Source organism: Rattus norvegicus, chromosome 2, assembly GCF_021556685.1.
Source record: "Rattus norvegicus strain SHRSP/BbbUtx chromosome 2, alternate assembly SHRSP_T2T, whole genome shotgun sequence".
Taxonomy (NCBI): Eukaryota; Metazoa; Chordata; class Mammalia; order Rodentia; family Muridae; genus Rattus; species Rattus norvegicus.
The window spans coordinates 90,274,800-90,300,496 of NC_141535.1; the positions used below are offsets into that span (position 1 = coordinate 90,274,800).

Here is a 25,697-nt window from a genome sequence, read left to right on the forward strand (position 1 = left end):
GAAGGCAGTCATGATAGGCCCCTTTTTGTGAGCACTCCATAGTATTAGTGTCAGGCTTTGGGGCCTCCCTTAAGCTGGATCCCACTTTAGACCTGTTGCTAGACCCCTTTTCTTCAGGCTCTTGTCCTTTTCAGTCTTTGCAATTCTTTCAGACAGAAAAACTTATGGATCAGAGTTTTGACTGTGGGATAGCAAGCCCATCACTCACTTGTTGCCCTGATTTTCTTCTGGAGGTGGGCTCTACAAGTTTCCTTTCCACACAGTAGGGCATTTCATTTAAGGTATTTATCTTTGAGTCCTAATAATCTCTTATCTCCCAGGTCTCTGGTACATTGTAGAGGGTCTCCCCACTTCCTATCTCTCTAGGTTGCTTGTTTCCATCCTTTTTGCTGGTCCTCAAGGCTTCAGTCATTTTCTCTCACCCAATACCTGATCATATTCCCCTTTCCCACACAGGTCCCTCCCTGCCTTCCTCCCTTGTGATTGCTTTCTTCTCCCTACCAAGTAGGAATGGGGCATCCTCACTTGGGTCATTTGGCTTATTGATATTTTTAAGTACTGTGGACTGTCCCTTGAGTATTCTGTACTTTCTTTTTAATTTGGCTAATATCCACATATTAGTGAGTAGATAACTTGCATGTCCTTTTGGGTCTGAGTTACCTCACTCAGGATGATATTTTCTAATTCTATCCATTTACCTTCAAAAATCAGGATGTCCTTGTTCTTTTCTCTATTTTTTAAAATTTTTTTATTTATTTTTACACTCCAGATTTTATTCTCCTCCCAGTCCACCTTCCGACTACTCCACATCCATTAGTATTCTATTGTGTAAATGAACCACGTTTTGTGTATCCATTCTTCTTTCATGGGACATCTGAGTCGTTTCCAGCTTCTGGCTATCACAAACAAGTCCTCTGTGAACATAGTGAAACACATGCCCCTGTGGCCTGGTGGGGCATCTTTTGGGTATATTCCCAAGAGTGATATAGCTGAGTCTTAAGGTAGATCTCTTTGCAATTTTCTAAGGCATTTACAGGTTGATTTCCAGAGTAATTGTGGCAATTTGCAATCCCACCAGCAACAGAGTAGTTTTCCTCTTTCTTCACATCACTGCCAACATGTGCTGTCACCTGAAATTTTGATCTTAGCCACTCTGACTGGTGTAAGGTAGAATCTCACATCATTTTGATTTGCGTTTCTTTGATCACTAAGGGCTTTGAACATTTCTTTAAATACTTCTTGGCCATTCAAGATTCCTCTGTTATGAAATCTCTGTTTAGTTCTATACCCCATTTTTGATTGGGTTGTTTGGGGTTTTTTTGTTTGTTTGTTTGTTTGTTTTTGTTTTTGTTTTTTTTTTTTTTGGTTTCTTGAGTTCTTTATATTTTGGATATTAGCTCTCTCTCAGATATGGGATTAATATAGATTTTCCCCCAATTTATAGGATGCTGATTTGTCCAATTAACTATGTCCTTTAGCTTAGAGAAGCCTTCCAGTTTCAGAAGGTCCCATTTATCAATTCTTGATCTTAGAGCATGAACCATTTCAATTCTGATTATGAAATTCCCCTTCTACCAATGAGTTCAAGGCTCTTTCCTACTTTCTCTTCCATTAGTTTCAGTGTGCCTGGTTTTTTGTTGAAGTACTAATGCTGGGTCCAGTTTACATAACTAGTCTGTTAATCTATGTCTTTTTATTGGAGAATTGAGTCCATTGATGTTGACAGATTAGGGACCAATGATTGTTGTTTCCTATTACTTTTGTTGTTAGAGTTGAAATTATGTTTACACAAACATATCTTGTTTGTGGTTAGATGAAAGAATATTACTTTCATCATTTTTCTAGGGTGTAGTTTCCCTCCTTGTGTTGGGGTTTTCCATCTATAATCTTTTGTATGGTTGTATTTGTGGAAAGATATTGTGTAAATTTGGTTTTGTCATGAAATATGTTGGTTTCACCATGTATGTTATTTGAGAGTTTTCCTGGGTATAGTAGTCTGGTCTGGCATATGTGTTCCCTTAGAGTCTGTATGACATCTGTTCAGGATCCTCTAGCTTTCATAGTCTCTGTTGAGAAGTCTGGTGTAATTCTGATAGGTTTGCCTTTATATATTACTTGAACTTGTTCTATTACTGCTTTAATATTCTTTATTTTGGATATTTGGTGTTTTGACTATTATGTGACAGGACATATTTCTTTTCTGGTCTAATCTATTTGGAGTTCTATAGGCTTGTATGTTTAAGGGTTAGAGAAGTTTTTTCTATAATGTTTTGAAGATATTTACTAGCTCTTTAATTTGGAAATCTTTGCTGTCCTCTATTCCTATCATTCTTAGGTTTGAACATCCCATTGTGTCCTGGATTCCATGGATGTGTTGGGTTAGGATCTTTTTGTGTTTTACAGGTTCTTTGTTGTTTCCATGTTTTCTATGGTATCTTCTTTCCCTTAGATTCTCTTTTCTATCTCTTGTATTCTGTTGATTATGCTTGCATTTATGACCCTTGATATCCTTCTTAGGTTTTCTATCTTCAGGGCTGTCTCTTTTTGTGATTACTTTATTGTTTCTATTTTCATTTTTAGATCCTGGATGGTTTTGTTCAATTCCTTCACCTGTGTGGTTGCATTTTCCTGTAATTCTTTTTTTTTTTTATTAACTTGAGTATTTCTTATATACATTTCAAGTGTTACCCCTTTCCCGGTTTCCGGGCAAACATCCCCCTCCCCCCTCCCCTTCCTTATGGGTGTTCCCCTTCCAACCCTCCCCCCATTGCCGCCCTCCCCCCATAGTATAGTTCACTGGGGGTTCAGTCATAGCAGGACCCAGGGCTTCCCCCTCCACTGGTGCTCCCACTAGGATATTCATTGCTACCTATGGGGTCAGAGTACAGGGTCAGTCCATGTATAGTCTTTAGGTAGTGGCTTAGTCCCTGGAAGCTCTGGTTGCTTGACATTGTTGTACTTTTTGGGTCTCGAGCCCCTTCAAGCTCTTCCAGTTCTTTCTCTGATTCCTTCAACGGGGGACCTATTCTCAGTTCAGTGGTTTGCTGCTGGCATTCGCCTCTGCATTTGCTGTATTCTGGCTGTGTCTCTCAGGAGCGATCTACGTCCGGGTCCTGTCGGTCTGCACTTCTTTGCTTCATCCATCTTGTCTAATTGGGTGGCTGTATATGTATGGGCCACATGTGGGGCAGGCTCTGAATGGGTGTTCCTTCAGTCTCTGTTTTAATCTTTGCCTCTCCCTTCCCTGCCAAGGGTATTCTTTTTCCTCATTTAAAGAAGGAGTGAAGCATTCACATTTTGATCATCCGTCTTGAGTTTTGTTTGTTCTAGGGATCTATGGTAATTGAAGCATTTGGGCTAATAGCCACTTATCAATGAGTGCATACCATGTATGTCTTTCTGTGATTGGGTTAGCTCACTCAGGATGATATTTTCCAGTTCCAACCATTTGCCTACGAATTTCATAAACTCGTTGTTTTTGATAGCTGAGTAATATTCCATTGTGTAGATGTACCACATTTTCTGTATCCATTCCTCTGTTGAAGGGCATCTGGGTTCTATCCAGTTTCTGGCTATTATAAATAAGGCTGCGATGAACATAGTGGAGCACGTGTCTCTTTTATATGTTGAGGCATCTTTTGGGTATATGCCCAAGAGAGGTATAGCTGGATCCTCAGGCAGTTCAATGTCCAATTTTCTGAGGAACCTCCAGACTGAATTCCAGAATGGTTTTACCAGTCTGCAATCCCACCAACAATGAGGAGTGTTCCTCTTTCTCCACATCCTCGCCAGCATCTGCTGTCACCTGAGTTTTTGATCTTAGCCATTCTCACTGGTGTGAGGTGAAATCTCAGGGTTGTTTTGATTTGCATTTCCCTTATGACTAAAGATGTTGAACATTTCTTTAGGTGTTTCCCAGCCATTCGGCATTCCTCAGCTGTGAATTTTTTGTTTAGCTCTGAACCCCATTTTTTAATAGGGTTATTTGTTTCCCTGCGGTCTAACTTCTTAAGTTCTTTGTATATTTTGGATATAAGGCCTCTATCTGTTGTAGGATTGGTAAAGATCTTTTGCCAATCTGTTGGTTGCCGTTTTGTCCTAACCACAGTGTCCTTTGCCTTACAGAAGCTTTGCAGTTTTATGAGATCCCATTTGTCGATTCTTGATCTTAGAGCATAAGCCATTGGTGTTTTGTTCAGGAAATTTTTTCCAGTGCCCATGTGTTCCAGATGCTTCCCTAGTTTTTCTTCTATTAGTTTGAGTGTGTCTGGTTTGATGTGGAGGTCCTTGATCCACTTCGACTTAAGCTTTGTACAGGGTGATAAGCATGGATCGATCTGCATTCTTCTACATGTTGCCCTCCAGTTGAACCAGCACCATTTGCTGAAAATGCTATCTTTTTTCCATTGGATGGTTTTGGCTCCTTTGTCAAAAATCAAGTGACCATAGGTGTGTGGGTTCATTTCTGGGTCTTCAATTCTATTCCATTGGTCTATCTGTCTGTCTCTGTACCAATACCATGCAGTTTTTATCACTATTGCTCTGTAATACTGCTTGAGTTCAGGGATAGTGATTCCCCCTGAAGTCCTTTTGTTGTTGAGGATAGCTTTAGCTATCCTGGGCTTTTTGTTATTCCAGATGAATTTGCAAAGTGTTCTGTCTAACTCTTTGAAGAATTGGATTGGTATTTTGATGGGGATTGCATTGAATCTGTAGATTGCTTTTGGTAAAATGGCCATTTTTACTATATTAATCCTGCCAATCCATGAGCATGGGAGATCTTTCCATCTTCTGAGGTCTTCTTCAATTTCTTTCCTCAGTGTCTTCAAGTTCTTATTGTACAGATCTTTTACTTGCTTGGTTAAAGTCACACCGAGGTACTTTATATTATTTGGGTCTATTATGAAGGGTGTCGTTTCCCTAATTTCTTTCTCGGCTTGTTTCTCTTTTGTATAGAGGAAGGCAACTGATTTATTTGAGTTAATTTTATACCCAGCCACTTTGCTGAAGTTGTTTATCAGCTTTAATAGTTCTCTGGTGGAACTTTTGGGATCACGTAAATATACTATCATGTCATCTGCAAATAGTGATATTGTGACCTCTTCTTTTCAGATCTGTATCCCCTTGATCTCCTTTTGTTGTCTGATTGCTCTGGCTAGAACTTCAAGAACTATATTGAATAAGTAGGGAGAGAGTGGGCAGCCTTGTCTAGTCCCTGATTTTAGTGGGATTGCTTCAAGTTTCTCTCCATTTAGTTTAATGTTAGCAACTGGTTTGCTGTATATGGCTTTTACTATGTTTAGGTATGGGCCTTGAATTCCTATTCTTTCCAGGACTTTTATCATGAAGGGGTGTTGAATTTTGTCAAATGCTTTCTCAGCATCTAATGAAATGATCATGTGGTTCTGTTCTTTCAGTTTGTTTATATAATGGATCACGTTGATGGTTTTCCGTATATTAAACCATCCCTGCATGCCTGGGATGAAGCCTACTTGATCATGGTGGTTGATTGTTTTGATGTGCTCTTGAATTCGGTTTGCCAGAATTTTGTTGAGTATTTTTGCGTCGATATTCATAAGGGAAATTGGTCTGAAGTTCTCTTTCTTTGTTGTGTCTTTGTGTGGTTTAGGTATAAGATTAATTGTGGCTTTGTAGAAGGAATTCAGTAGGGCTCCATCTGTTTCAATTTTGTGGAATAGTTTGGATAATATTGGTATGAGGTCTTCTATGAAGTTTTGATAGAATTCTGCACTAAACCCGTCTGGACCTGGGCTCTTTTTGGTTGGGAGACCTTTAATGACTGCTTCTATTTCCTTAGGAGTTATGGGGTTGTTTAACTGGTTTCTCTGTTCCTGATTTAACTTCGATACCTGGTATCTGTCTAGGAAATTGTCCATTTCCTGAAGATTTTCAAGTTTTGTTGAATATAGGTTTTTATAGTAAGATCTGATGATTTTTTGAATTTCCTCTGAATCTGTAGTTATGTCTCCCTTTTCATTTCTGATTTTGTTAATTTGGACGCACTCTCTGTGTCCTCTCCTTAGTCTGGCTAAGGGTTTATCTATCTTGTTGATTTTCTCAAAGAACCAACTTTTGGTTCTGTTGATTCTTTCTATGGTCCTTTTTGTTTCTACTTGGTTGATTTCAGCTCTGAGTTGGATTATTTCCTGCCTTCTACTCCTCCTGGGTGTATTTGCTTCTTTTTGTTCTAGAGCTTTTAGGTGTGCTGTCAAGCTGCTGACATATGCTCTTTCCTTTTTCTTTCTGCAGGCACTCAGCGCTATGAGTTTTCTTCTTAGCACAGCTTTCATTGTGTCCCATAAGTTTGGGTATGTTGTACCATCATTTTCATTAAATTCTAAAAAGTTTTTAATTTCTTTCTTTATTTCTTCCTTGACCAGGTTATCATTGAGTAGAGCATTGTTCAATTTCCACGTATATGTGGGCATTCTTCCCTTATTGTTACTGAAGACCAGTTTTAGGCCGTGGTGGTCCGATAGCACGCATGGGATTATTTCTAACTTTCTGTACCTGTTGGGGCCGTTTTTTGACCAATTATATGGTCAATTTTGGAGAAAGTACCATGAGGAGCTGAGAAGAAGGTATATCCTTTTGCTTTAGGATAGAATGTTCTCTAAATATCCGTTAAGTCCATTTGGCTCATGACTTCTCTTAGTCTGTCGACATCACTGTTTAATTTCTGTTTCCATGATCTGTCCATTGATGAGATTGGGGTGTTGAAATCTCCCACTATTATTGTGTGAGGTGCAATGTGTGTTTTGAGCTTTAGTAAGGTTTCTTTTACGTATGTAGGTGTCCTTGTATTTGGGGCATAGATATTTAGGATTGAGAGTTCATCTTGGTGGATTTTTCCTTTGATGAATATGAAGTGTCCTTCCTTAACTTTTTTGATGCATTTTAGTTGGAAATTGATTTTATTTGATATTAGAATGGCTACTCCGGCTTTCCTCTTCTGACCATTTGCTTGGAAAGTTGTTTTCCAGCCTTTCATTCTGAGGTAGTGTCTGTCTTTGTCTCTGAGGTGTGTTTCCTGTAGGCAGCAGAATGCAGGGTCCTCGTTGCGTATCCAGTTTGTTAATCTATGTCTTTTTATTGGGGAGTTGAGGCCATTGATATTGAGAGATATTAAGGAATAGTTATTATTGCTTCCCGTTATATTCATATTTGGATGTGAGGTTATGTTTGTGTGCTTTCATTCTCTTTGTTTTGTTGCCAAGACGATTAGTTTCTTGCTTATTCTAGGGTATAGCTTGCCTCCTTATGTTGGGCTTTACCATTTATTATCCTTTGTAGTGCTGGATTTGTAGAAAGATATTGTGTAAATTTGGTTTTGTCATGGAATATCTTGGTTTCTCCATCAATGTTAATTGAGAGTTTTGCTGGATACAGTAACCTGGGCTGGCATTTGTGTTCTCTTAGGGTCTGTATGACATCAGTCCAGGATCTTCTGGCCTTCATAGTTTCTGGCGAGAAGTCTGGTGTGATTCTGATAGGTCTGCCATTATATGTTACTTGATCTTTTTCCCTTACTGCTTTTAATATTCTTTCTTTATTTTGTGCATTTGGTGTTTTGACAATTATGTGACGGGAGGTGTTTCTTTTCTGGTCCAATCTATTTGGAGTTCTGTAGGCTTCTTTTATGTCTATGGGTATCTCTTTTTTAGGTTAGGGAAGTTTTCTTCTATGATTTTGTTGAAGATATTTACTGGTCCTTTGAGCTGGGAGTCTTCACTCTCTTCTATACATATTATCCTTAGGTTTGATCTTCTCATTGAGTCCTGGATTTCCTGTATGTTTTGGACCAGTAGCTTTTTCCGCTTTACATTATCTTTGACAGTTGAGTCAATGATTTCTATGGAATCTTCTGCTCCTGAGATTCTCTCTTCCATTTCTTGTATTCTGTTCGTGAAGCTTGTATCTACAGCTCCTTGTCTCTTCTTTTGGTTTTCTATATCCAGGGTTGTTTCCATGTGTTCTTTCTTGATTGCTTCTATTTCCATTTTTAATTCCTTCAACTGTTTGATTGTGTTTTCCTGGAATTCTTTCAGGGATTTTTGTGTCTCCACTCTATGGGCTTCTACTTGTTTATTTATGTTTTCCTGGAATTCTTTCAGGGATTTTTGTGTCTCCTCTCTATGGGCTTCTACTTGTTTATTTATGTTTTCCTGGAATTCTTTCAGGCATTTTTGCGATTCCTCTCTGTAGGCTTCTACTTGTTCTCTAAGGGAGTTCTTCACGTCTTTCTTGAAGTCCTCCAGCATCATGATCAAAAATGATTTTGAAACTAGATCTTGCTTTTTGGTGTGTTTGGATATTCCATGTTTGTTTTGATGGGAGAATTGGGCTCCGATGGTGCCATGTAGTCTTGGTTTCTGTTGCTTGGGGTCCTGCGCTTGCCTCTCGCCATCAGATTATCTCTAGTGTTACTTTGTTCTGCTATTTCTGACAGTGGCTAGACTGTCCTATAAGCCTGTGTGTCAGGAGTGCTGTAGACTTGTTTTCCTCTCTTTCAGTCAGTTATGGGGACAGATTGTTCTGCTTTCGGGCGTGTAGTTTTTCCTCTCTACAGGTCTTCAGCTGTTCCTGTGGGCCTGTGTCTTGAGTTCACCAGGCAGCTTTCTTGCAGCAGAAAATTTGGTCTTACCTGTGGTCCTGAGGCTCAAGTTCGCTCGTGGGGTGCTGCCCACGGGCTCTCTGCAGCGGCAGCAACCAGGAAGACCTGTGCCGCCCCTTCTGGGAGCTTCAGTGCACCAGGGTTCCAGATGGTCTTTGGCTTTTTCCTCTGGCGTCCGAGATGTGTGTGCAGAGAGCAGTCTCTTCTGGTTTTCCAGGCTTGTCTGCCTCTCTGAAGGTTTAGCTCTCCCTCCCACGGGATTTGGGTGCAGAGAGCTGTTTATCCGGTCTGTTTCCTTCAGGTTCAGGTGGTGTCTCATGCAGGGGTCCTGCCGCTCCTGGGCCCTCCCCCACGGGAGCCCAGAGGCCTTATACAGTTTCCTCTTGGGCCAGGGATGTGGGCAGGGGTGAGCAGTGTTGGTGGTCTCTTCCGCTCTGCAGCCTCAGGAGTGCCCACCTGACCAGGCGTTTGGGTCTCTCTCTCACGGGGTCTGGGAGCAGAGAGCTGCTGCCTCCTGTAATTCTTTAAGGGACTTTTCTGTTTCCTCTTTAAGGGCTTCTATCTGTTTACCTATGTTGCCCTGCATTTCTTTAAGGGAGTTATTTATGTCTCACTTAATGTCCTCTGACAACATCATGAGATGCAATTTTAAAACAGAATTTTGCTTTTCTAGTGTGTTGAGCTAACCAGGACTTGTGGTGGTGGGAGAACTGGGTTCTGATTTTATCAGGTGGCCTTGGTTCCTGTTGCTTAGGTTCTTGCACTTGACTCTTGCCATCTGATTATCTCTGGTGTTAGTTGATCTTTCTTTCCCTGACAGTGGCTTTATCCTCCTGTAAGCCTATGTTTTAGCACTCCTGGGAGACCAGCTCTCTCCAGACAGAATTTTGGTATAGAGAGCTGTGGCCTTAGGTCAGCTACAGGTACAGATGGAAACCATAAGTATCCTGTCCAAGACTGTTTCTCAGTTCCTGTGTCCTGAGGCCTCCTGGAGGGTTCCGCTGAGCAGAAGTGGTGGTCTTACCTATGCTGTCAGGTGTGTCAGCACTCCTGAAAGACCAACTCTCTCCTGGTGGGATCTGAATACAGGGAGATTTGACACAGGGTCAGCTCTGTGTGCAGACAGAAACCCAACAGTCATATTTTTTGATCCATTTTATCTGTCAGTTACTCCATTTTATTGCTGATGTGAAATGACTTGGTTGTAACCAAGTTTTTAGCAAGCTTATTATTGTGACTTTTCTATGTCATCTGTCTAATAAGAAGGCAAACATTCTGCATTTTGGGGAGAAAACCAGAACTTTTTTTTCACATTATAGGTAGAACATTTACTGTCACAAAATTCATGACTTACTAACCTGCATATATTACTGTTATATATTTGTGTTTAGAAAAGCTATTCTTTATCCTAATTTTCAAATTGTTACTACCATGAAGAAAGTTGCCAAATATAGATGGTATATAAAGTGAGGATTTACTTGACTGCATTTTTTTTTCTGAATAATTCTTCTGCATAATTTTCCTGTTTATCCTACATCAATCCTCAAGTAACTGGATAGTCCTAACTGGCAAGTCACCATTTTAACAATCAACTAACTTAACGTCAATTCTTCCAGAATTATGTAGACATCTTGATAAATAATGCGGTATCAGCACTTTGAACATCCTCCAGCTCAGGCAAGTTGACAAATAAAATTTAGCATCTCAGAAAGCATATCCATTAATCATTTAGAATTCTTCTACACTTTTATTTTCTTCTATATTTATTTATTTAGCTATAGATTTGTTTCAGCCTGGATTCAAGAAATAAATACTAAACTAACACTTTTCTTCACTTTGTTCCTAAAATTGAATCACCTCTGTCAAATATGAGCTTCTTTAGGTAGTTTTAACTGGCATCACTGTGTGTGTGTGTGTGTGTGTGTGTGTGTGTGTGTGTTTTTGTGTGTGTGCATGTGCATGTGTGTATGTGTGTATTTTGAATAATCTGTAATTTCTGACAGTATGGTATATTCACAAGCCAATTTATTCATTCCTTAGATTCTTCTACTTACAAAAAGAGTTTCTCTTGTTTTCCCCTGACTGCAGCTTTATAAATCATGTGTTCACTCCTATGTGAGAAACCATTGATTGGATAAATTATGCCCACATAAATTCAGGTATATAAATGTAAGAATATTTAAATTTAATCACCTATCTTTATATTAAGTTTTGATTTCATGCTTATCTTCGTTTCACTTTATTGTCGCATGGACTCTTTATTTAGTTGAGCTCCATAACTAATTCTCATTATTTATAAATGCAACTTAACTATCTTAGCTTGTTAAAAATGGTTGAGTTGACAAATATTATTCTGAAATAGATTAAAATAAAATAAAAAGCCCTAATACTTATTACTGCAAAAGTTTTGATTAATAATTGATAAAAAAGATGAAAATTCTAAGCATTTCCTAGTAAGTGTTTTAAACGGGAGCTACTTACTGTCCAGTAGTCAGGGCAGAAAGGTAAGGTAGAATATCATGACATAGAGCATGCAAATTAAAACATTATCCTCAGAACCTGTATCACTCTCTATTCCTCTGATAAATTACTTTGTTGAATTGATAGAAAATTGATGTGATGCCATAGAGCAATTGTGTAAATTATAGAAAACCCATGCATCTGTCTTTATATATACATATATATGGACATTATGCGTAATTTTCAATTGCATCAACAATTTTTATATTCTTAATAAATAAAATATTTTTAACCAATTCCAATTTCAATTATATAGTATTATAATGCATACCTATTAAATTAACTTGTTTATCAGATTTCAAATATCTGAAAAAGACTTCCAAATAAACCTTGCATTAGAACATTCATTTATACCCAATGATTAATCTTAATAAAGATATGTTACTAAAGAGATATAAAACACATGAATATGAAATAAAAATTTTAATTACAATAACACATTACTTCTTATATGTGGAAACTTCTGTAAATTGCAAATTATTAATGACAGTAGTGTAGTAGCTTTCCCTATGCACGACTCAGAGCATTACTGAGTCATGGATTTGGTTTCAGCAAAGAAGAGCAAACAAGAAAAAATAGGTTGTCATGTTAATTTGTATCTTTGAATAATCACTTTATAAAACAAATGTATATTAAAAGACTCAGTAGATGGTTCAAAATGGTGATAAAACAACTTTTACTTATAAAGAAAAGTTTTAGTCTTAAATTTCCATTAAAGAATAAGCAAAAAGGTAGTTGTTTGGTTATGAAATATGTTATATGCTTAAAAATATATGTCCAAATTGTTCAGAGTTATTAGAATAATTTAGTTAGATACAGAAATCATTATGTATCCATCTCATAAGATACTATCTTTCACATTATCACATAAAATCTTATGTGTAAGGAGGAGGATATATGATTAGAGTAACTGTTTTTTCCAAGTCTATCATTATATATTTTGTATGTGTATGCACATGAATGCACATGCATTCACACACACAAAGACACACACACACACACACACACACACACACACAGAGGTCCCTTTCCTGATTGGAAGGTTGATATAATGTAATACTGCTTTGATTCTGCCAAAAGATTTACATGTATGAAATGTGAAAAAAAGAAAATATGGCTAATGATATTATGAATCTTTTGGCTGGTTTTAGGTGCCTACTTACAATTCTGCACATGCAAACTGGGTTTAATTAAGTTCTGATCCCCTACATGCTAGTTTAGGGAGAAACAAAAATGACCTGGAAACATAGGTCAAATGGCTGCTTTTATCTTGTTGAGGAAGTCTGGTACTTGGTATTTGTTTCATAGAGAATCCTAGGTACTACCTAGATAAGGAAATAGAATTCTTTGTCTTGATGTAATTTATCGCCATAGACTCATGGTGGATAATTCCAGAAATGCATGCTCAGAAATGCATGAGTTTATGGTAATAGATATTTTTGTCTTAGTTAGGGTTTTACTTCATAGAACTGATACCAATTCTCTTTTTAATTTTTTTTATTTTTTCCATCTTTATTAACTTGGGTATTTCTTATTTACATTTCGATTGTTATTCCCTTTCCCAGTTTCCAGGCCAACATCCCCCTAACTCCTCCCCCTCCCCTTCTATATGGGTGTTCCCCTCCCCATCCTCCCCCATTACCACCCTCCCCCAACAATCATGTTCACTGGGGGTTCAGTCTTGGCAGTACTAAGGGCTTCCCCTTCCACCGGTGCTCTTACTAGGCTATCCATTGCTACTTATGCAGTTGGAACCCAGAGTCAGTCCAGGTATAGTCTTTGATACCAGTTCTTTTAACAGAACAACATTTCATTGGGACTAGCTTACAGGTTCAGAGGTGCAGTCCATTATCATTATGGTGAGAGCATGGCAATACCCAGGCAGACATGGTACAGGAGGACCTAAGAGTTCCACATCTTCATCTGAAGGCTACTAGCAGAATACTGACTTCTAGGCAGCTAGGATGACAGTCTTAAAGCCTACACCCACAATGACACACCTACCACAGCAAGACCATATCTACTCTAACTGAGCCATGCCTTCCAACAGTGCCATTCCCTGGGCCAAGCACATACAAACAAACAATGAACCCCATAGGCTTATTCAAACATATTAGTCTGTGGGGGTCATCCCTAAATAGAGTATAATGCAAACTACTTAGTCCAACTTCCAAAGTCCTCATAGTCTCTAGAAGTCTCAAAAATTCCAAATTTCAAAGTCTCTTCTGAGATCCATCTGATCACTTAACTGTAATTCCCAAAACAAGTCAGAAAAAAGTTGGGCAAACTCCAACCACTGCATTTACGTATATGATGTCAGTGGTCTTCAGATTTCAACTCCTTTTTCATCTTTGTTGGCTGAAACAAATTTCTTTCTCCTGAGACGGTTCCATTCCCTGTTAACAGCTTTCCTCAGCAGTTACCCCATGGCTCTGGAATCTTGAACATCTACTAGGATAACCCATTAAGTCCCATTTAAAGCATTCTACTTCTTTCCAAATCCAAATTTCAAAAATCCTCATTCTTCCAGACAAAAGTGTATTCAGGCCTATCACAGCAACACTCCAGACCCTGGTACCAACTTCTGTCTTAGGATTTTGCAACTGCTAACAGACACCATGACCAAGGCAACTCTTATAAGGACAACACTAAATTAGGGAAGGCTTAAATGTTTAGAAGTTCATTCTATTATCATCAAGGTGAGAACATGGCTATGTCCAGACAGGCATGGTACAGGAGAAGCTAAGTGTTCTACATCTGAAGGCTGCTAGCAGAATGCTGGCCTCCAGGAAGCTAGAATGATGGCCTTAAACCCCAAACCCATAGTGACACATCTACTCCAACAGAGCCACAGCTTCTTTAGTGCTACTCCTTCAGCCGAGCATATACAAACCTTCATAATTTGCTATTCATAAAATACTGCATTTACCAACTCCTATCTAATATGAATGAATATGTGTGAATTTAAACACTTTTCATGATAGTACCATGAATGATTATTTTGATATCCATATCAACGGACTTTGTTATAATCATCTAACTCATATGTTTTTCACTATGATTTTCTCTAGATTCTATTAGATTATTGATAATTTTGAAATTTCAATACAGTTTCCTTTTCTGAAATTGGTAAGAGAAAGAAGAAACTCACTGATATTTAACAGTCCTACAAGCTTCTAGCTATCTTGTATAATCTCTGCATGGATTTAACTTAATTTGCAATCTCTGATTAGCAAACTAACAAAACAGGGTATAAAACTAATCATTAAGTGGTAAATTCTTTCTTTTAAATCCTCATTTATTTATTTGTAATTTCTGATCATTCTTTTCCACATTTCTTCACTTTACCTTGGCTTGATATTGGCACTTTCAGTTTTAATGGTTCTGAGATGTTTTCAGAATGAAAACCATTCTTACCTTTTATGCCATCGCTTTATTTTTGTTGATCTACATGCACAAAAGTTTATATGGACTCACCTTTGAGGTCTTCTAAATTTTCTACAGTTTCTTGGTTTCCTACAAACCTTGGTCCATGATGCCATGTACCAAATGGGGTTCGTGTGCTAAGCACAAGCATTTAAGAGATTTTCTGAATCTTCTAGAAAAGATGATATCCAGGTTTATCTTTTGTTTTGAACTTTCTAAGGCTTATATTTGTTATGTCGAAAATCAGTTAGTCATACTAATGAGTTTCTATTAGCAAATTGTTAAATAAAATTCTTTACTCATATAATAAAACGCCTATTGCAATTTTCTTATCATCAATGTGACATCAAAGCTAGATTTTTATAAACAAACATTTTAGCATGATGCTATAAACATTTCCTTTGATGTGTTCCATATTATGGCTATCTGAACCAGATTTCCTTCTAGGTCTTCTGATCACCATGAGACATAGGATGGCAGGTGCTGAAGGACAGAATCTGGTGTTTATCAAATCACTTACTAATAACATTTATATTTGAGCTATTTGCATTACTTTTACTTCGTAATGATTTTTGATTTTTGAATGTTTCATTTGTTTAAATTTCCCAGTAGTGTTGTAGTTGTCCCAATCACCATTCTAAGAATCATTGTCATTGGCCCACAAAGATTCAGGCCAGTTCTCACAGTCTAGTAAATTTCTCACAGTGATGCCCTTCATGTTTAATAATTTTACTTTTCTTCATGGAATTCTTACACAGCAAAATACCACTGTCCTTTGATCAGCAAAAGTAAAACCTTGATACTCTTGAACAGAATGTATAAAGAAGAGAGGATTTCATATGCTTTCAATTCTTCTTTTGATATATAATCACACATAGTATATATCAAAATCAGCTCTATGATAACACCTAGAGTAATGGAATTAACCGAATTTGATAACTGCTGCTATCACAATCTGGGCCTATTAGCTTACTTCATTACAGCTTCATGTTAATGAGGGCAATATCATGGGATCTGTACCATATGACACACATGAAGACAGACACTTTGCTACTTGGCATTAAAACACCCACCCTGTTCTACTTACATGTTTCATAAACAGCTGTGAATACCAGAAGTTGAAAAGGGAAATCGTCACAGAAGGCTTAGTTCATCCTCACTGCTCATAGGAAGAATATTCATGTTTCTTCCTGCTGGAATTATGATTGTCTCCACACAAAGAAGAATGCTAAGTTACCTTAGATTTACTCCTCACAAACTCTGTAAGAGTTTCCTTTGACCCAATGATGATTTATTCTACTTCATTTTAGTCGCATTTATTCATGCACTTATCTGTCAATTATATTGCATCAACAAAATATCAATTTCCTCACAGTAGGAATAATAAACAATTTATATGGCTTCATTAGGTAAACTGTTAAAAAATTTGAGCCCATTGAAATAATAACAGCTTTTAAATATTTCAAGATAGTATTTGACCATGCAAATCACAAATTCGAAACTGTTGTCAAGAAATTTTTCAAAATAATTCCATGAGATGGATATAAAGATATCATGTGATGACAAGGGATAAACATATTGTTCAGTTATTAAGGAATTTTGTGCTTTAGGTATAGCAAAATAAACGCAGAAAATTTCTATAATATTTAGTTGTCTTGCACTGTGAGAAAACTAAAGGATACATATTTCTTCACCAAAGTCCATCAAAACATTTCATGTCAAACTAAATCTTAAAACCCCATTTTATCTATCTTATCAATGCTAACATAAGAGATAGAGAGACAACATTCTGTGTTGTCTTTTAACGTATAGAGAACATACTGGCAAAGCAGGTTCAATAATAACCTGAAACTTATACCAGTGAATTAAACTTTCTTTCTGCAGAGATAATCAGAATATTCTTGTTCTCTTTTCTATTAATTCAGATTTTTAACTTCCTATGCCTTTCTTTATCTTCACGAACAATTAAGATAGCTAGTCAATGTTTGTAGCTTAGGATATAAAAATGACGGTAAACTTTAAGTGCACACACGCAGGGTGTGTGTGTGTGTGTAAGGGTTTATAGTGGTTCCTTTTCCTTATTACATTAAACAGGACTGTATTCAACACTGGAAATTAGAGTAAAAAAACAGGATTTACAAAAAGCCAGCCAGCAGCAAATACATAATATTTGATGTAGCAGTAGTAAATATTTCTTCACAGACTTTTGATATAATCAGTTTTAAATGGAATTAAATTCTGCAGGAAAGTATTCTCTAAGGTGACTAACAGCAGAATTGAGGCACAGCTCTTTCTCATAAGTGTGGGTTCTTCTGGAAATGTTAAGTGACTGACCAATAAAAAATTAGTGGACAATAAATATTTAATAGAAAATCTGTCACCAAGATAATAGAAATTCTGAATTCTGTATTCTATATGAAAATTCTACCATCTATGGATCAAAGAATTAGTAAGATATGACTTAAAATAAGTAAATAATGATCAAGTTTCTATGTAATGAAAATGTATCATACCAAAGTATGTCTAAAATCCTGATTGTGTTTATAATTTAAGATGAACTGCCAAAGTGGGATTTTTATGAAATATAAGAGTAGAGAAGAATCTTAACTTTTCTTTGTTTCCGTCTACTCATTTAGAGCTACAGTTTCATAGTGTCAACAAGCCATCCCCAGTGCAATTTAAATCATGACACGAGATTTCTGATAGTTGCATAGCCTGTTCATTAGTAAACACATATTGTAATGTCTCTGCATTGTTGCAATACATGTTAAAAATTCTGTAAGGGAGTAACAGAAACATGAGTGTCAAGAGCTGTGACATATTATCACATTTTACAAGGAAGCAGGAAGGCATGAATGAGTGATTGTCCAGGCTTTGTCTTCTGCATAGGTGGAGCAAACTACCTGTGACCCTTTATTACAATTCATGTGTAGTGACCTCCCATCATAAAGTTATTTTTGTTGCTAGTCCTTTACTGTAATTGTGCTGATATTATGATTTGTACTATAAATATTTGATATGCAGGATATCTGATATGTGAGCCCTGTGAAAAGGTCTTTTAAACCTCAAAGGGGTCACAACTTACAAGTTGAGAACCACTGTTCTACAGGGAAAACTTCAAGCTTTTGTGACAGAAATTGTATTTGTTACAATGTATTAATCTCAGGAACAGAGCATCACAGCAGGTATTTAAAACTATGCTACTTACTGAGGAGAATTAATATTGAAATTATTGAATTTTAATTTAGATTAACACTCCCCTTTTTCTTTATACATTGTGAAATGAGATTATCAGAATATTTAGTTCATTTATTCCTATCACTAGGTGGTTAAGTATATACATGGCAACACACTTTAAGCATATTAATGTTGTGAACCCTCTGTATCAACAATTTGCAAGCATCTTCCTCCCGGAGGAAAACATACCATTTCTCTGAGGGCTCTTTCCAGCCCTCTGCTCTTGCAACACTCTCAGTTATGGTTTGATCTGTGATCAATGTGTATTTGCATTCCAAAGCTGCTGAATGCATTCATTCTCAGCATGGGAATGTGCAGCTGTTATATGCTAAGGATATTGTTTATGTTCTTAACAGTGTTAAAAAATGAAGGATTACCTTCCAGGCTTCATTTTTTTTCCTCAAAAAATAATTCAGCCCTGCTTTTCCCTTTTCATCAAGCAAGAATTCCCATGTTTCCATCTTCTGTGTAGTGTGTATACATCATAAATATTTTTGTGTTCATAAATATCTATAGCAGTACTGAGGAGGAGAATAAAACTTTGAATACAGCATGCTTTCATGGTCACTTACATCTGATATGGCATTTCTATTAATACATACAGAATCTCCCTCTGAAGGAACTCCCAATTGGGAGAGGGTAAATTTTATGCCGAAGTAGGCACTGAAAGAACAGCCTTGATACCTGAACTCAATGTGCTCTTTCTATAAAAATGTCATTCTTTTGAGAGATATTAAAGAATTATTATTTTTATTTTAATTATGAGTGTATGAGCCTCTCTCTTTCTCTTTCTCTCTCTTTCTCTCTCTTTCTCTCTCTCTTTCTCTCTCTCTCTCTTTCTCTCTCTTTCTCTCTCTCTTTCTCTCTCTCTTTCTCTCTCTCTCTCTCTCTCACCGTGTGCGTGCGTGTGTGTGAGTGTGTGTGTGTGTGTGTGTGTGTGTGTGTACACTCAAGTACTCAGAGGTCATAGGAATCAGATTTTCTTGATTCCTTGAGATCCAGTTAAGATATAGGGAACACTCATGTTCTATTTTCTATCAGTGCTTAGCCATAAAATTCAGATTATTTGAATTTATGAAAACAAAAAAACTCTATGTCTTTATTATGAATTCCATCAAAACAAACTCTGGGTGGTGTTTCACAAAGCATACATACTATTATTGTCACTAGATTTTGCCAGATGTCTGGAATAATTCTATTCATTGACATTCGTATAAGAAACCATGCATTTTTTTCTGTCTCCTAAATCCTTCCTAGGAATTCATTGTTGGGCGTGCTTTTACATTATAGAAACTTTTGTAGTCACTTTGTGATTTTTTTTGCTATGAGAGGTAATTTTCCTATAAGAAGTCACTAATGTAGTTTCCTAGAGTTAAGCAGCTACAGTGTGTACCACCCCAGATAACTTTGGTGTCCAGCAAGTCTTGACACTAGCATGCATGCTACAACCATGTCTCTCTGGTTAACCACTGTGTTTTGTTTGCATGTATTGGCTTGGAAAAAAACAGAAAGAGAAAATAATTAGGGTTTCACAAGTCTAACAGCTTAATACAGTTTTTAAAACTTCAGTATAATGTAAAGGTACCATTCCAATTTGAGTCTGCTACTGGCTAATGTTCAAAAAGGAATAGAACCACAAATTCCAACATATGTCAGACAGACTCTTTGTGAATATTTTTCCACTGTTCTCTGGCCTTTTGCTTATGGGTTTCCCAGCTTCCTTGAGTCTCTCTGTAGACTATACATACCTACTTTCATGTTCTGGACTCTGGAAATCTAGGGTCCAAGGAAAGTTTTACAAGTTCTAGGTTAGATAAATATCTTGTCAGGAAAACATCACACTATTAGATTATTGTTATTCTTTACTATATATGATTTTAAATCTGTGAAGTTTTGTACCCTCCAAATTTACTCTCTGTAGTTAGAACCTAGTCTATATTAAATTGTGAATGAATATTTGTCTATTAAAAATTCAACAAACTTAACTAAAAATGTTCTACTGGAAAGTCAAAAATTTGCATTGAAAGAGTGGCTATCTGCATAAACGAACATGCACATACACATTGCAATGTTAGAACCCAGAGATGCAAAGACAATAAGTTATAAGGCTTTAGGCCTTTATTGTCTACTATCACTACCTCTGAGAACCATCTTAGGCCTTTCCTCGAGGTTGGCTCTTCTGTCCTTTGCCCTACTATTATTTATTTCCTTCCATTTTTAGATTTTAAGTGTTTTTCTGATGATTGTTTTTATACTGCTTGTATTCCTCTGTTCTATCCACTTTAACCCTACACAGTTTATTTACCATGCACTATATATTTAGAAAGAAGATATTTCTCAAAATTATTATGTTTGCTAGATGACTAGCAATTCCTAGCCTTCTTTCTGTACTTCAGAGATGAAAAGGTGGTGGTAGTATTACATAAAGCACTAGTATGAACTGAAAGGGTGGCCACTGGTATTCATTAGCCAATGTTCTTAAGTTACACTGATCTATTATAGACCAGAACTGGCAGACTTTCAGACTGTCTCAAGATAAATGATATATGATGGATGTAAATATAAGCAGCTTATTAATGAAGAGTAAGATAATGAATGCTGTGGTGACTATAATCCTTGCCAGATTTGTTCACACATATCCAATACACATAGCAGTGTTGGGCACATTCGGTCATTTAATAAATTGTTACTTTTCTAGTTTTATTCTTAGATCAGAGTAGTAGATTGCATGCCTAGTAGAACAAAACTATGTCTCATGTGTCTCTGTAAATAAATAAAATCATCATAATGAGGTCTTAAAGCTTTTTCTTCAAGACATGAACACACACAGTGACTGAATAATACAAGGGAGACAAGTGCCTAAAACAATTTTATAAATAACATGAAAGAAAATGCAAAGATATAAATATAATTTTTGGAAATTATTCTAAGTGGAAAAACGATGAAAAGAATGGATCATTTTATAGCAGATATTTTAAAGACATTTTTGGTGATTTTTTTCATCTATCCTAAAAGTATGTCAGTTGTTTATAGAAGCCAAAAAGGTATGAAGGCAAAAATGAAAACAAAAAGATTTGCTGCAAGCACTACAGGACCTCCTGCGTGATTTTGATCCTGTGGTTATCCATGTGTCCCATGAAGAACTGGAAAAGGAATGAGGGTTCAAGTAGTTGAATTCGCCTGCCTAAAGCCAAGTGAAGATTAAAAGCCCAATCTAGCAGAATATCCATTCTGCAAGAGAAATCTGATGCTCTCATCAGAATCTCACTGCATTCTAACATTGTGAAGATTTCAAATGTCCCAGGAGCAGGAAAATAGATCTGAAGGAAACTGAGAAGTTTCTGGATGATAATTTCATTCTGGATGTGCAATTTCACACTAAGTTTTTTTATTTCATTGTGTTTTATATTTTTGTAAGAGAAAATGTGAGCCTATTCATTTTTGTTCATGTTCCCTAAGAGAATCAAAGAAATTAATACGTCACAGAAGACATATAGTTTCATATTTTTTTTACTTGAGATCTTAAATTAAATTGATAATACTTCCCTCTGGACTGTGCTCTATAATCTTGATGAAATGATTTGAATGGCCCCAAAGTGGTGATGTGCGCTCCACTCTAAAGCAGGTTAATAAGCCTACAACAGCAAACTTCTACATTCTTTAATAATGTGAGTATGGCCAATCTATTTTTATTGAAATTATTTTAATGTTGGAGGCCTGAGTTCTCTTCCTTTAGGATAATATAATGCTTATGCATAGGAATCAAGAAATGATGAATTCAATCTATATTCAGTTTCTTCATGATTATACATTAGTTTTCATTCCTGTTACCTATTAATGTCTTAAGCTATTTTCTATAAAGGAAATATATTGTATAATTTAAGACTATTTTTTCTTGCTAGGCACTGTCTTGTGTTGAACTCATAATGTACTTTAAAGGAGGAACTTTTTTCCTTGGTCATTATTTACTAACTAAGCACTGTATGCCAAGTTTGTGGTTTTAAGACCTCAGATAACAGAATAATGTGGCCATCATTGTCTTTATGTCCAGGCAAAGCAGGACAAGAAAGTTAATAGGAGTGAGTGATAATTTAGGTGCAATTATAGAAAACTCTTTCAAAGGAATTAGTGATGTCAAGAGCAACTCTCATAATTAGGAAATTCTTCTGTGATTCTGAAACAGTAATTATCAAAAGACTACAATAACTCCCCAAAGTAGAAAACAAAAGCCTTAGTAATGAAGTCATTTATGACATTTGAACATACTTCTAAATATACTTCTTTTGCATCAAGAGGATAATCAACAAAATTTTTAGACATATCACAATACACAGAAAATGTAGATAGACCTCCCCCACCAAATACAAGTGCTAGTATGTCAATAGTTCAGACTGAGAAAACTTTTTTCATTAATTAATTTATTTACATTCCAGTTGTAGTTTTCCCATCCTCCTCTCTTCTCCCTTTTCCTCACTGCCTCTCATGGCACCTCCCTGCCATCCTCTTATGCTCCTGTTCCCCTCAGAAAAGGAGACACCTCCTATGGATATCAAGCTACTTTGGCATATCAGTTTTCAGTAGGCCTAGGCAGTAACTCCAATTGTGGCTAGACAAGGCGTCCCAGTTAAGGGATAAGTGATCCAAAGGCAGAGTCAGAGAAAGCCCCTTGTCCTGCAGTTAAGAGTCCAACATGAAGACCAAGCTTCACTTCTGTTACATATGTGTAGAGGGATCTTGTTCGTGGCTCAGTCTCTGTGAGCCCAGGTCAGTTGATTCTGTAAGGATTCTTGTGGTGTCCTTCACATGTCTGGCTTGCTCAATCCTTCCTCCCCTACTTCCAAAGGACTCTGAGGCTCTATTTAATATTTAGATATGGGTTTCTGGATCTGTTTTTATCAGTTGCTGGAGAAGGCTCTCAGAAGACAATTATGCTAGGCTCCTGCCTGCAAGTATAGCAAGAATATCATTAATCGAGTCAAGGGTAGGCACTCTGTCTCAAGCTAGGCCAGCCGTTGGTTAAACATTCCCTCAATTTCTGTCCCATATATATTCCCGAATACCTTTTCAACAAGACAAATTATGGAATAAGGTTTTGCTGCTGGGTGGTGTCCTAATTTCTCCATTGGAAGTCTTGCCAGGTTATAGGAGGTGGACATTGAAGTTTCCACACTTCCCAATGCAGGAGTTTTAGGTAAGGTAAGTCTCACAGATTTGTGGTTTCTAGTTCGTCCCAGAGATGCAACACCCTAATATCCACCAATTCTGTTTCTCCCAGTACTCTCTCCCTCCATCCCTCCTCCTAAATGAACTCGTGTCTTCTCCTCCCCATCCCTTCTATCCCACAGACCCCTGCCTCAATCCAGCCCCAGTTCTTGATGCTGATTATCTTTCCCTTTCTCAGTGAGAATCAAGCTTCTCCCCTTCTGTCCTCCTTGTTACATAACTTCTTTGGGTTTGTAGATTGTAGCATTGCTTTGCTCTACTGTATGCATGATATAAACTTTTAAGTGAGTACACACCAAGTTTTTCTGCCTAGGTTTGGGTTACGTCAATTTGGAATAATTTTTTTCTAGTTCAATTCTGAAAAGTTCATGATTCCACTGTTTTTAATAGCTGAGTGATATTCCATTGTGTAAATTACCACAATTTCTTTATATAGTCTTTGGTTAAAGGTCATTTAGGTGGTTTCCAGTTATTGACTTTTATTAATAAACTCCTATAAACAAAAAGGAGGAAGTATCCATATAGTATGGTGCAACATCTTTTGGGTATATGTCCAGAAAATGGTGTACATGGGTTCTAGGGTAAAACTATTCACAATATTTTAAGAAATCACCACATTTATTTCTAAAATGTTTGTACAAGTTTGCACTCCCACCAGCAATGGAGGAGTCTTGACTGCCTTTGCTTAACATCATTGCTAGCATGAGCTGTTATAAGAGTTGTTGGATTTGTTTTAATGTGTTTTTTATTAGATATATTTATTTACTTACATTTCAAATGTTATTCCCTTTCCTGGTTTCCTGTCCATAAACTCCCACCCCCTCTACTCCTCTCCCCCCATACAGGTATTCCCCCTATATATCCCTCTTACTGCTCCCCCTCCTATATTCCCCTGCACTGGGGGTCCAACCTTGGCAGAACCAACGGCTTCCCCTTCCACTGGTGCCCCAACAAGGCTATTCTATGCTACATAGGCAGTTGGAGCCCTGGGTCAGTCCATGTATACTCTTTCAGTAGTGGTTTCAAACCTGGAAGCTCTGGTTGGTTGGCATTGTTGTTCTTATGGGGTTGCAAACTCCTTCAACTCTTTCAATCCTTCCTCTAATTCCCCCAAGGGGATCCTGTTCTCAGTTCAGTGGTTTGCTGCTAGCATTGACCTCTGAATTGGACAAGCTCTGGGTGTGTCTCTCAGGAGAGATCTATATCAGGCCCCTTACAGTATGCAATTTTTAGCTACATCAATCTTATATAGTTTTGGTGGCTGTATATATATGGGTCACATGTGAGGCAGGCTCTGAATGGCTGTTCCTTCAGTCACTGCTCTAAACTTTGCTTCCATTACCCCTCCTATGGATATTTTTCCCCCTTTAAGAAGGAGTGGGAGCATCCCCATTTTGGACATCCTTCTTCATGAGCTTCCTGTGGTCTGTGGATTGCTTCTTGGGCAATTTGAGCTTTTGGGTTAATATCCACTTATCAATGATTGCCTACCAAGTGTGTTTTTCTGTGATTGGGTTACCTCACTCAGGATAATGTTTTCTAGTTCATTCCATTTGCCTATGAATTTCATAAAGTCATTGTTTTTTATAGCTGATTAGTACTCCATTTTGTAGATATACCACATTTTTTTAATCCATTCCTCTATTGAAGGGCATCTAGGTTCTTTCCAGCTTCTATTATAAATAAGGCTGCTATGAACATAGTGGCACATGTGTCTTTGTTGTATGTTTGAGCATATTTGGGCATATGCCCAGGAGAGGTATGGCTGGGTCCTCAGGTAGTAGAATGTCCAATTTTCTGAGGAACCTCTAGATTGATTTCCAAAGTATTGTACCAGTTTGTAATCCCACCAACAATGGAAGAGAGTTCCTCTTTCTCCACATCCTTGCCAGCATCTGCTGTCACCCAAGTTTTTTATCTTAGCCATTCTGACTGGTGTGAGGTGGAATCTCAGGGTTGTTTTTATTTGCATTTCTCTGATGGCTAAGCATGTTAAACATGTCTTTATGTCCTTTTTAGCCATTCAATGTTCCTCAGCTGAGAATGTTTTATTTAGTTCTGTACCCCATTTTTAAGAAGTGTTATTTGGCTCTCCGGAGTCTAACTTCTTGAGTTCTTTGAAAATATTGGGTATTAGCCCTCTATCAGATGTAGGATGGGTAAAGATCTTTTCCTAATATGTTGGTTGCCATTTTGTCCTAATGACAATGTCTTTTGCCTTACAGAAGCTTTGCAGTTTTATGAGGTTCCATTTGTTGATTCTTGAACTTAGAGCAAAAGACATTGGCGTTTTGTTCAGGAAATTTTCCCCAGTGCCCATGTATTCAAGTCTCTTCCCCACTTTTTTTTCTATTAGTTTGAGTGTATCTGGTTTGATGTGGAGGTCCTTGATCCACTTGGACTTAAGCTTTGTACAGGGTGATAAGCATGGATCGATTTGCATTCTTCTTCATGCTGACCTCCAGTTGAACCAGCTCCATTTTTTTAAATTAACCATTTTAGTGATTAATGTAATGATGTAAGATATCAGAATAGTTTCAATTTGTATAAGTACAGAAAACTATGAAAGTCAAATGTTTCATTATTTCAGCAGTAACAAATATAGTTGCCTTGTACCATGTAAGAAGATAGCTTGTTGTTTTTATCACTGTAATGA

General features: G+C 37.1%; 1 protein-coding gene across 2 annotated transcripts in view; it reads left to right on the top strand.

The window, feature by feature from the left end:
* The window catches only part of Txnl4al1 (thioredoxin-like 4A like 1), a 399,632-nt gene that overhangs the window by 144,139 nt on the left and 229,796 nt on the right, over positions 1–25,697 (top strand). The window contains exon 3 of one of the 2 annotated variants that reach the window (XM_087636532.1): positions 5,213–5,224. The exons of the other annotated variant lie outside the window; for it this stretch is intronic. Coding sequence (XP_087492658.1) covers positions 5,213–5,224 — 12 coding nt within the window. The remainder of the gene's footprint in view (positions 1–5,212; positions 5,225–25,697) is intronic. 2 annotated transcript variants of the gene reach the window in all.